We start from the raw sequence: 14073 nt of genomic DNA on the forward strand, positions 1-14073 counted from the left end.
TGTATAAAACATAAACTCCCAGTTAGTAATCACAATACACATCATGATTAGTGTATAAAACATAAACTCCCAGTTAGTAATCACAATACACATCATGATTAGTGTATAAAACATAAACTCCCAGCTATATATCACAATACACATCATGATTAGTGTTTTAAACATAAACTCCCAGCTATGAATCACAATACACGTCATGATTAGTGTATAAAACATAAACTCCCAGCTATATATCACAATACACATCATGATTAGTGTTTTAAACATAAACTCCCAGCTATATATCACAATACACATCATGATTAGTGTATAAAACATAAACTCCCAGCTATGAATCACAATAAGTACCATGATTAGTGTATAAAACATAAACTCCCAACTATGAACCTGCGACCCTCATATTGCGAATAAAGCGCCCTAACCATCTAGCCATGCCGGGCCAGTAAAAAATCTTGATGTTCTATATTTAAAGTAATTTTGGTTACGTGGTGTTTGTAAATCTTCGGACATTTTGTTTTGTTTTTGGTATATATATAATTGTTAGTGTATATATGTACTAGCTTTTGTGGGAAGGATATTTCAGTGCTTCTGGATACTGTATGATATCGTCCCGTCATTAGTTGAGAGAATATGTTAATGCTTCTGGATGCTGTATGATATCGTCCCGTCATTGGTTGAGAGGATGTATCCAGAAGCATTGAAATATCCTCTCAACCAATGACGGGACGATATCATACAGTATCCAGAAGCACTGAAATTGTATGATATCGTCCCGTCATTGGTTGAGAGGATATTTCAATGCTTCTGGATACTGTGTGATATCGTACCGTCATTGGTTGAGAGACTATTCAAATAAGCCACGACTCAACCGAAGTGCAAACGTGGTTGAAACATGCCATGAATAGAACACCCTTCTAGTTGTTGTAGTTACTTTTGAAGATTTAGCCTCGCCCTCAGGCCACACAATACGTGTTCTGCATGGCTCGAGAAGGACAAGAAGATCAAGGCCAAAACATTAGGCCAACAAGAAATAGTCTGAAGATAAAAAAAAACAAAAAAACACGGAAAATATGTTGCTAAGACGTTCGGCATTCCCTCTGACTAGTCAAAGCGTAGACCAAAAACAGTAATAAAAATACCTGTAAAGAATGCTTCATTAGGCCCAGTCCTCGGAAAGTCTAGCTACAAACAGTTGGCAATATCCCAATATTTGTTTAGAAAAAACCACAAAACGCGGAAAAATATTGAAAAATGTGAAACACACGTCTATGACAAACACTTTTTATTTATTATTACTTGCAACGTTTCGTCAGGCAGTATAAACCGTGTTACATGGGGGGAGGGGGGAATGACTTTTTGTTATAGACGTGTGATTTAACATATGTCCCAGTATTTACTGACTGATGTGTAACAGAATGACGTGACGTCATTCAACTTCCGGTTTAGAACACTTAAAGGTATCAAGATGCCACCAACTAGTAGTATTTATTGAAGAGCGAAACAATGAGCCTCCCGACTAATGGATAATTAGCCCATCCATCCATGATTTTAAATACAAGCTTCTAATTGTAACGTTCAACTTTTCTAATTCAATCAGTTACGAGTTACAAATTGAGGGAATTGTTCCAAAAAGTTCTTTTTTTTTTGCAGTTTCCACTCTGGTCCACCCAACTTCATTCGCTCTAGCGGTTTAAAAAATCATGTGTCGCTTAGAAGGGTCAATAAAATCTCTACTGCCCCCCCCCCCACACCCCCCAATGGGAGGCCCGGCATGGCCAGGTGGTTAAAGCGCTCGACTCGCAATCTGAGGGTCGCAGTTTCGAATTCCCGTCACACCATACATGCTCGCCCTTTCAGCCGTGGGGGCGTTATTATGTTACGATCAATCCCACTATTTCGTTGGTAAAAGAGTAGTCCAAGAGTGGTCGTTGGGTGGTGATGACTAGCTGACTTCCCTCTAGTCTTACATTGCTAAATTAGGGACGGCTAGCGCAGACAGTCCTCGTGTAGCTTTGCGCGAAATTCAAAAAACACAAACAAACGAAAGGGGGAAGAACTGGAGCCGGGCCTGTCTCTTTTAGTGCTCTTTGACCGGGCATGTTTTATTACTGATTTACAATGTTTTCTGCAAAGAAATATTCTAAAATACTCGTGACAAGTAAAATAATATTTTAATTACGAAATCATAGAGAGGTGTTGTTTTTCTCACAAGTACCGGCTTTACGGTTAAGTTACAAAATCAACAGTAACTAAATCCAGCTAATCCATTATCAGTAAGTTTCTACTTTCTGGTTTTCCTTTAGTTCTGATGAAGATTAGTTAACCTCAATCTCTGACCCCATCTCTTTTCTTTTAGCCCCCTAGTGGCACAGCGGTATGTCTACAGACGTACAACGCTAGAAACCGGGTTTCGATATCGGTGGTGGGCAGAGCACAGATAGCCCATTGTGTATCTTTGTGCTTAACTACAAACAAACAAACTTTTCTTCTAGAATGTATATATATTTGATTCTGTATTCAGATTGGCTCCATAGTGGCTCAGCGTTTAACTCTGTGGGCTTATAACACCAGAAACCGCATTTCCGATACAAACAAACAAATATATTCAGATTTTGGCTTCGCTGGAACGTCGTGTGGATTTCAAGCAATCAGCTAAGACGTTACTTTTCTGCCGCGTATATAAACCAGGAATCCAGTCCGTCATGTTTATGCTACTATAGGCAAATCTACTGAGACTTTCCTCCGCTGTCCCTAATTTTGAACTACTCTAAGGCAGCCAACCAGCAGCGCTCTACCACTCACCATGCACGATAAGGGATTGACTATCACTCTTATAACGCATCCACATCTTAAGGTGCGGTGAATATTTTGTTGTATCGCACGGATTCGAACCCTGATCGCCAGCTCCGAAATAGAGAGCTCAATCACTACGCCCTGACCTATGGCTAATTAAATTTGTTTCAGTACAAAACCTCCATTATGTAAACTATCTTGGAAGTTTTATGATGCTTATAATCTCATTGTTTAACCAGTGCTGATAACAAATATGTGACAATAATCCATAGGCTATCTGTTTAAAGTTAACTATTTTTCAGCAGTATACATTGAGGTTTTATCACAACCAGTTCATCATTCCAAAAACGTAAGCGATAAGTTTACGGACTTAAAACGCTAAAATCCTGTGCTCCATTCTCCGCGGCGAACGTAGCGCAGATAGCTCATTGTGAATCTTTGCGCTAAAAAAACAATAAAAACTTTGAAACTCAACATCGTAAACTTTACTTTTGTTTGCTTTAAAACAAAAGACACACTGGGCTATCTGTTGCGTCCGCCGTGTCTGACCGGAGAACACACACTTTTCTAAATAACCAATAACAGTAATAATGTAAATAAAAATATAGTTTAAATTGTAAATACTTAAGCTTTTGATCAGCATATTAAGAGCGAAATAATAAACCTAAATGAACAAACAGAATTATGTAATATATACGATTTATTTTAGAGAATAACGATTTGTTTCTGAAACCAAAAATAACCGGTTTGCTGAACGTCTATGGAAAGGTCACGAAGTCAAACTTACATGCTTGATCAAGGTTTCTAGAGCACCATAATAAAACTGGAACAGTGAAGGCTACACCATCTTGACCCCATGCTCGTCAACGAATTAAGGTACTTGTGTAGGAGAAATTATGTAGAATCCGCCTGTAACGTCAGCGTGACATTCATTTACAGCGATATCTAAACTTCTGGGTAATACCCACGTGGATGCCTTACGGGCTCGAGTCATATATCATGTTTATTCCAGTTTCATTAATGTTGTCTGTAGCACAGACAAACGTTTTCATAATATGTTTTGTTCTACGCATATGACCCCACCACTGGCTCAGCAGTAAGTCTTAAGGCTTACGACGCTCCAAACCGGGTTTCGATGTCCATCGTGGACACAACACAGCTCATTGTGTAGCTTTGCGCTTAACAATAAACAAACAAAATTTACGCGTATGAATTGGTTTGGGCAAAAACACCAGCTCGTTCATTTGAACTTCTAGAAAGGTAATAACAGAATTACAACAGCTGTAAGTTGACGATAACGGTTAGAAATAAAATAGAGATGTCGCGCATTAAGTAAGATTAATAAAAATTACAACTTATTTTTACCAATATAATCAATAATGCGGGAAGTACTACCAACACAGGGGTAATGCGGGAAGTACTACCAACACAGGGGTAATGCGGGAAGTACTACAAACACAGGGATAATGCGGGAAGTGCTACCAACACAGGGGTAATGCGGGAAGTACTACCAACACAGGGATAATGCGGGAAGTACTACCAACACAGGGATAATGCGGGAAGTACTACCAACACAGGGATAATGCGGGAAATACTACCAACACATGGATAATGCGGAAAGTACTACCAACACAGGGGTACCTCGTCCCTCCAATTACTTAACAAAATGTATGTGATGAAGAAATACAGAATGAAAACAACGGGGAATCAATCAAAGATTATTTTAAAGAGTGAGACTCAGGTGGTGAATTTAGAATCCCCAGTGGTGGACATGGTGGTTAACCTTTAGTATAATATAATAACGTTATCAGTCTTTAGCGAAATGGACTTCATGTGGATACACGATAAAGAATGGCCACGAATGATGTGCAGCCATGTTGAAAAGACATTTCTTCAGTACGTGGAATTCTTGGACGCTAACATTGACAATTTCAGCACAACTGAACAAAATCGAAACCCCTGTATACGATAGGAACCACGTCAAGCTAGGGGATGCTGCCCCTCAGCACGCATAGTTTCCTTGCGCTTGGATGTTAATAAGAACTGGATAATTTGTTATCCTTTAAACCAAACAAAAACACGTTTATAATCCAAAATCATTCGAATCCATCTCATAACTCAATATGTTCAGCACGCATAGTTTCCTTGCGCTTGGATGTTAATAAGAACTGGTGAATTTGTTATCCTTTAAACCAAACAAAAACACGTTTATAATCCAAAATCATTCGAATGCATCTGATAACTCAATATGTTTACAATGTCAGACTCTAATCAGACACAATATATCTGAGTCGACACCTAACCGTCATCCTAAATACGTTCAATTCGATTGCTTTTCCTTACAGTGATACTAAACCGCCATCTTTGAAACTAAATATACGAATAATAGAAAGGGATTCTCTGTTACCACACGTAAGTATATTTTCACACATCCACCAAAATAATCATTTACTGTCTATTTCAAGAAGACCACAGTTTACCTTGAACGATGTATAGAAACCAGCTAAAGGAACTCTATTTAAGACATCTGTACTGTTGTCTTTAGGACCCAGTGTAATGCTTTTACGAAGTACAGTCACAGTAAAAAAGAAAATACACGGTATATTACTAGATGTACTTCCGCAGGGTCCCCGAATGTGTTTTGTTTCAAGAGTAAATAACACCAAACGTAACTAATATTTTTATTTCGTGGTGTTGATGTAGCCTACAGAGTGCATAATTATTTTCGTGATTTATGGCACGCGCTCGTTTTACTCGTGTCGCTACAGTACAAACGTCAACGTTAAGCGTTCCTTACGTGACGTCATTATAATGTCTACTGACTGAGTGACAGACAATATACTACTGTATAGCGATGAGAGTGGTTAAAACAGGTGACCCTCATGGTGGCTCTCCGCTCCCTTTCGGGGAAATGTACTGGAACAACCGATAAGTTTGACCTATGAACGTCGTCAAGGTAACAGAGAAATTTTATATATATTTATCCATCAAGATGTATCCTTCGCTTTCACACATTACAATAATGATCGTGTTTAAGTAAAGAAATCCTACTCCTTGGATTTCACACATTAAGTAACGATTGTGTTCAAGTAGAGTAATCCCACTCCTTGGATTTCACACATTACAGTAATGATTGTGTTTAAGTAAAGAAATCCTACTACAATCATTACTGTAATGTGTGAAATCCAAGGAAGTGGGATTTCTCTACCTGAACACAACCATTACTGTAATGTGTGAAAGCCAAGAAGTGGGATTTCTCTACCTGAACACAACCATTACTGTAATGTGTGAAAGCCAAGAAGTAGGATTACTCTACTTGAACACAACCATTACTGTAATGTGTAAAATCCAAGGAGTGGGATTTCTCTACTTGAACACAATCATTACTGTAATGTGTGAAAGGCAAGGAGTGGGATTTCTCTACTTCAACCTTGGCTATCACACTTACTGTAATGGTTGTGTTCAGGTAGAGAAATCCTACCCATGGGGAGATTTGTCTTCCAAAAAACAACAGCAAGAACAACAACAACAACAAAAAAAAAAAGATGAGTGCTCGGAATTACTAACAGAGTAACTCATAACTTTCGCTCTCAGAATTTACCTTCGAGACCTAACCACAAAAAGCTGATATGTCATAATATTTCTTTACACTTGCTAGTAAGATAAATTCTTTAATCTTTCATAATCGCTTTAACTCAAGAGTCACAGCGTGCTGAAGTACTGGATCTATTAACGAAACTCACTATGCGGTGTAGGTTTTTTCTCTCTCGTAAGCAGACAAGCTGGCTTATAATTGAACAAATTCACAGTATCGTTATTAGCAGGAGCACCAATTCACAAAAGACATGTGGAGGGGGTGTGTGCGCAAAGAAAGGTGACCTCGCGTAGCCCCCCCCCCCCGATTTTAGCATGGGCCATTATGCTAAGGCGTAACTTGCATATAAATATTAATTTGGTCTGACCAGAAATGCTCCACAGAAACTATCATTTGCTCATCCCCCCAGAATGATCCCTCTTATCGGTCGCAAGAATTACATAACTACGCAGGTACTGAGAATACCGAATATTAACGAACAATTACATTCTATATAATATATTTATTTTCATATACTACGGTGGGTTTCAAGAAACCGTTTACACCATTTCTGAAACACAGAAACAAGTTCTCACCATTTAATTCCAATTTTTCGGATGTGATGTAAAAATCGAGCTGATGGATCTTCGAATTAAATATCACAATGACGAGCAAGCAGGCTTACGTTCCAGTCTAACCTACATATAGCATTGTTCGTGTATTTTGGGTCTTTGGCTTACGTTCCAGTCTAACCTACATATAGCATTGTTCGTGTATTTTGGGTCTTTGGCTTACGTTCCAGTCTAACCTACGTATAGCAAAGACCCAAAATACACGAACAATCTTTAAGATTGTTCACAAGATATTCAGGCTTGTCTGGACAACGACCTTTACATGGTTGCCAACACAGATCGAAAGTTGTTTCGAGTGTTGTCTAAGGTTGCTTCGTTACCTTCCAGCAAACTACAAGATAATATAGAATCTTTTCCTCTTCAAGAACGTCCTCACGTACAGCGCTAACGCTTTCATAACCAGGAAAAACATGTCTGCATACTATGACGTAACATCAAAATTTGCATACTATCATATAATATCCTCAAATTTTGTTTAACTAAGCTTCACGATGACATTGAATTTTACGAAGACGTAAAACTGACAAGACTATTCATAACAATACCAACAAAAAACAAAACAAGAAGGAATCCTCAATAGCCGCGGCGTTTTAAATTCTTTTAGGCAGGATTAGAGTAAATTAATCTACGAGACCTTGGACGCGGTCAAATGCATCAATAAAAAGGGTTTGACCTTCTCAATTCAAAACTGTAATTAGATCTCAAATCGGTCAAGAGATGACGAACCAAAAGTTTGTACTTGAAAACTCAGAGCCATTCTATGAGCCACTTATGCCGCGACTAAAAAACAACAACAAAAACCAGTTAAACCTCATTTAAGAAACCCAACTATTTATGGTTCTTTCTTCAGGGATAATTTGTAAATTTAAATATAACAATAGAGAAACTAATAGCAACAAGCATTAGAAAGTCAAGGTGGATTATTTATCAACATCGTTTGAATATGTAGTTTTCGGCTGGTATGACATGGTGGTTAGGGTACTTGACTCTTAATCTGTGGGTCGCGGGTTCGAATCCCGTCCCTGAACATGCTCGCCTTTTCAGACTTGGCGTTATAATGTTACGGTCAATTCCACTTTTAGTTGGTAAAAGAGTAGCCACAGAGTTGGCGGTGGATGGTGTTGATTGGCTTCCCTTTAATCTATCACTTCTAAATTAGGGACGGCTAGCGCAGATAACTCTCGAGAAACTGTGCAATATTCAACCAACAACCAACCATGTGTTGATAACATGAAATTGCAATTTTGAAATACTACAGGTTTCAGTTTTGTTCTGTGACGTAATGACGGATGACGTAAAAGACACTATTACGTGTAGAGTAGTTTTCACATGAAGTATACGTCAGCTATCCCACACATATATTACATACCCTACAAGCATTTGAGTAGGCGGGATATCTGTCGTTCCTAAACCCAAACAACACCCAGGAAATCGTAACAACTGAGTAAAAATTTAACCTGACACAAAGTTTGGCGACAACGTAACTTCAGTTCTTCTCATAAATTTTAACGATCACGTCGATAAACAAGTTTTCCCCATTAACTCTGACCCACAGAGAATTTCCGAGGTTTTGCTTTGACATGATGTTGCCTAGTATCTGTTGCCCGGTATCGCAGTAAGACATTACATATATCGTAACTGCTTCAGAAGCTATCGCCAACCTCAAATGTCATAAGGTCTTGGTAGACCGTGGAAAACAAATAAAATACACGCAATCTTAACTTTGTTATGCAAGCGTAGATAATTTAAAGTTGTAGAAGACGAGTCATATTGATTAATGTACATGTCTTGGTAGACCGTGGAAAACAAATAAAATATACACAATCTTAACTTTGTTATGCAAGCGTAAATAATTTAAAGTTGTAGAAGACGAGTCATATTGATTAATGTACATGTCTTGGTAGACCGTGGAAAACAAATAAAATATACGCAATCTTAACTTTGTTATGCAAGCGTAGATAATTTAAAGTTGTAGAAGAAGAGTCATATTGATTAATGTACATGTCTTGGTAGACCGTGGAAAACAAATAAAATATACGCAATCTTAACTTTGTTATGCAAGCGTAGATAATTTAAAGTTGTAGAAGACGAGTCATATTGATTAATGTACATGTCAGATACTTCAACATCTTAACCAGATTCATTGTTTAATTCTATACAGCTACAAACAAGTTCATGTGATTACACATACAACCTGAAGCGGGGATTTCTGTGTAGATTACTGTTACAACCACGGGGAATATTGTATGACCTTTGACCTTACGATGACCCGATACTATGGATCAAACCATGTAATAATTAAAATCTGGTAAAAGTCGTTGTTACTGTAATTTGAATCAATTCCACAGTATTCATTGAGAAGACATCGAGGGTGAACACAGGGACATTTCGTGCCTTCTTTCCTCGGTGATTATTTGCCCCCCCTCCCCCTTCAGTAGCACAGCGGCATGTCTGTGGACTTACAACGCTAGAAATCGGGTTTCAATACCCGTGGTGGGCAGAGCACAGATAACCCATTGTGTAGTTTTTGTGCTTAATTCCAAACAATAAATCCTCAGTGATTCAAATAACACGTAAACAATAAGTACAGGCATTCGCACACTAAACATGCAAATTTTGTAAAGCAGACACACGTATAAACAATGAATAATTAGAATAGCATATATACATGAGGAAAAACTCAGCAAAACAAGATTACTTCTTTTTATTTGTCCTGCTTGTAAATGTAACAAAACTCCGGTGTTATTATCTTGTAAATATAACAAAACTTCGTTGTTTTCAGCTTGTAAATGTAACAAAACTCCGGTGTTATTATCTTGTAAATGTAACAAAACTCAGGTGTTATTATCTTGTAAATGTAACAAAACTCCGGTGTTATTATCTTGTAAATGTAACAAAACTCCGGTGTTATTAGCTTGTAAATGTAACAAAACTCAGGTGTTATTAGCCAAAGACGAAACAAATTCCAGATTAATTAACAGCTCCTAAGCGACTTTGACATTATACAGTAATATGGATGCATACAGTTGGCTTACTGCGAAATGACCGTACATAATAAGTACGGAAAGTTAGGTAAATATACAGATAAAACACTGAATACACCATTATTATTAAGTCAACTAAAGTAACACTCATGAAACTTAGGAGATAAAACAGAATTAGATAATTGTTAGATTCTAAGCAGTAAAAGAACCAATTAATATGTTATGTTGAATGGGAGTAGGTTTGATTTTATTGCTATCGAGACAGTGACCTATGATTAACTTGTTCACAACCAAGTCTCTCTCATTCTGTTGTCATCCAATTTTTCTAGGTTAGATGCCCAATTATGCCAGAATTTAACTCTAAAGATAAAATTATTTAAGAAATACGTGTGTTACAAACATTTTCTTCACGCGCTTTTGTTTGCTCTGTTTATTGCGGATTTTGGGGTGACACCGTACGTCGGCGGTAAGGTTACGGGCTTACAACGCTAAGATCCAGGGTTCGATTCCTCGCGGAGGCCATAACGCAGAAGTCCAATGTGGCTCTGCGCTAAAACAAAGTGACATTCTACACAACAGACTATCTACGCTCTGTCCACCACGGGGAATCGAACCCTGGATTTTAGTGTTGTAAGTCCGTAAACTTACCGCTGACTCACCGAGGGACTCATATATAGGAAGCCAATAACTTACACGTTTGTTTTGCACGTGGTTTTATCTACAACATAACTAAAGATTCAACAAGCTGTAATTTCCGATGAAATCATTTTTATACACATTCAAAAAATTTACCAATGATTTTTTTTCTAGCACTTTTTTTTCCTTGTCTACATCAAGGTACAAAGTCGTTCTTCAATGGGCCATTTGGGAGAAGTAATTCAGAAAGGTTTAGTTTTATTTAACATGTACAAATAAATCAGACTATCTATCCTGGCTCATCGAAGTATTTTGAGAGATACATATATTTTAAACATTTCTACAAAATATTATGAAGTTCAATTACATAGCGTATATCTGCGAACTTTTCATAAGCAGAATAAGACGAAATAAGTCGTGTCTATCTGCGAACTTTTCGTAAGCAGAATAAGACGAAATAAGTCGTGTCTATCTGCGAACTTTTCGTAAGCAGAATAAAACGAAATAAGTCTCTAGCCTCTTCTAGAGTCGGCATGGACAACTTTTCTATAGTCCACAGACATAGTCTTTTTGTTAGCATTAAGAAATGTCCGGATCAATTAAAAAAAGAAAAGAAAAAAGTCCCCCTCCCTCTAGTAGCTCAGCGATAAAGTCCGAATGCTCATAACGTTAAAACTGGATTTTGATAACCGTGGTGGGCACAGCACAGATAACCCATTGTATAGTAATGGCTGGAGACGGCTTAAATGGGTAATGAAGAAAAACTTTAATACCACAGCAAATGTACAACGTTTCGACAAGGTTTTGTCATCATCAGGTGAGTCTCAAAGTGGGTTCCTCGTCATCGAACCCATTGTATAGCTTTACGCTGAACAACAAACAAAAAATTAAAATTTAGAGAAGTATCCTCAGTTAACCGAATAGCTAATATTTTATAAACACAACGCTGAACAACAAACAAAAAATTAAAATTTAGAGAAGTATCCTCAGTTAACCGAATAGCTAATATTTTATAAACACAAATTCGTCGATATTGGTTTCTTATTTGTTTGTTTTTTGTTTGTTTTATCTACTAAACAGATAATTTGTTTTACTCTGTAATATTAATTTGTATCCAAGAAACGAGCTTTTATATTGAAACAAACTATAAATTATAAACTTGTTCGGAGGTACACGTGTTTCTTGTTAAGCGCTGAACTGCACAATGAGCTATCTGGAAACCCGGTTTTTAGCGTTATAAGCCTTCAGTCTTACCGCTGAGCCACTGAGGTGCTAGCGGACTAATATGCATCTTGAAGTCCACCCTGAACTTAATAAGTTTTTCACAAACTTATGCATGAGATTTGAGAAATGTTTTGAAAAAAAAAAACCTTTTGTGAATTTGGATGAAAAGTTTTAAACAGCAAATTTCAACCCATGTTTGTGTTCACACTGATCTAAAATATTCAAACTATACACACGCACACACTTATTTATCACGATAAATCACGTTGAAATAGGCAACATGCCCGCTTTTAGGTAAGACATCATGTCTCGAAACAACACGCATGATTTCATAATAATGAGTTTGTTCTTAGAGATGACATGCACGTTACTGAAGCAGATGCTAAAATGTCAAACACTCATAACCTATCAACGGTCAATAACTAAAGAAAGTAGACAACGGTACACGGAAACTTTCTGTAGATGATGTTGTACTTACATCAGAACCCAACAACTAAAGATAGTAGACAGCGGTACACGGAAACTTTCTGTAGATGATGTTGTATTTACATCGAAACCCAACAACTAATAAAAAATTAGACAGCGATACACGGAACTCTCTGTAGATAATGTATTTACATCCAATAGGAGTGGGTTATTACACATATACAGATCTATGATACTAAAATCATGCACATCCCTAACTAATTAGTACCCACACAATATATTAACGTACACATAACTTGAGTTTGTTATTAATATTGGTATACTAGGAGTATTTTTATTTTTTATTCTAATTTCACATTTACAAGTGTGCATATATTTCGACGATTTGTGGCTTATCAAACTACCCCAAGTTACCCGACTGCTAAAAAAAAAAAAAAAGGCTTTGTGTGAGTATTTGAAGTATACCTTAGGTCATCCATTTGGGACAAACCACGCTTACCCTCACGTATAGAGAATGTATGTAATATAAGGCTTACTCACCTTATGTGGGGCTTGTAATATCCGATGGACTGCAGTAATCTGATTAATGAGGGGGATATTTACATTAAACGAGTAATGGGGCGGTCTTGCGGGCTCTGGAAAGTTAGTAGTGGCCGTGAATGGATCGATATCGTTCAAATACTGCACCCTGCATGTCAGACAAGCCATTTCTCAGGCACTGTTTGTAAAACTGTCTCATGGCGCGTTCAACATGCGGGCAGCAAGTGCCGACTAACCAGAGCATGCGCAGTGAAAACTTTGCATGGTATCTCCTACCTGTCTCGGCGTTCACCTACCTAGCGTTTCTGTTCCACTCGCCACTTTTTCGTGCTGCAGGAGACACGGGAGGGGGATGAAGGGGGTCGAAATCTGCCATTTTGTAGAGGGGGAGAAGAACTTTTAGAGAAAGCAATAACATGTACCAGTGGGTCAAAGGTCAAGGATAACACTTTTCGAATGTAAAACGATTTCTTTGAATTCGATTTTTAATATGAATGTCTTAATTGATTATGTTAAACGTAAATGATAATTTATCTCAAATTGTACATAATTTTACCTAGAAAACAATATACATTATGAAAATATTAGGACGCTCCTTTGCTTTTTATACAAATAACTGTAAACAAATGAAAGCAAAACAGAAACAGATTAATTGTTGTTTTCTTAAGAATATCGGTGGAAATTCGTCTCAATCTAGTCGTAGACTGTGAAGTTTAATACAAAACAATCTTATAATATTGTGGACAAAAAGGGCGTGGCTTGAAAGCTTTTGTATAATGAAAAGAAACTTAAATCTATTAATATAATAAGAAAAAGAAGTAAAGCGTAGGATCTCAAGGGTGGACTTGTTCTATCCGAAAACTAGTAAGTTTTAAACTGACCCATAAGCTGTGATACGAATTACATTGACCGTTCAATGGTGGACACGTTCTATCCGAAAACTAGTAAGTTTTAAACTGACCCATAAACTGTGATACTAAGTACATTGATCGCTCAAGGGTGGACATGTTCTATCCGAAAACTAGTAAGTTTTAAACTGACCCATAAGACTGTGATACTAATTACATTGACCGCTCAAGGGTGGACATGTTCTATCCGAAAACTAGTAAGTTTTAAACTGACCCATAAGCTGTGATACTAATTACATTGATCGCTCAAGGGTGGACATGTTCTATCCGAAAACTAGTAAGTTTTAAACTGACCCATAAGCTGTGATACTAATTACATTGATCGCTCAAGGGTGGACATGTTCTATCCGAAAACT

General features: G+C 37.4%; 1 protein-coding gene across 1 annotated transcript in view; it reads right to left on the reverse strand.

The window, feature by feature from the left end:
• Positions 1 to 13006, reverse strand: part of LOC106470094 (FH1/FH2 domain-containing protein 3-like) — an 88985-nt gene extending 75979 nt beyond the window's left edge. The window contains exon 1 of the mRNA XM_022398661.1: positions 12810 to 13006. Coding sequence (XP_022254369.1) covers positions 12810 to 12977 — 168 coding nt within the window. The 5' untranslated portion in view covers positions 12978 to 13006. The remainder of the gene's footprint in view (positions 1 to 12809) is intronic.
• Positions 13007 to 14073: the final 1067 nt, after the last annotated feature.

This window comes from Limulus polyphemus, unplaced genomic scaffold (assembly GCF_000517525.1).
Source record: "Limulus polyphemus unplaced genomic scaffold, Limulus_polyphemus-2.1.2 Scaffold3818, whole genome shotgun sequence".
NCBI lineage: Eukaryota > Metazoa > Arthropoda > Merostomata > Xiphosura > Limulidae > Limulus > Limulus polyphemus.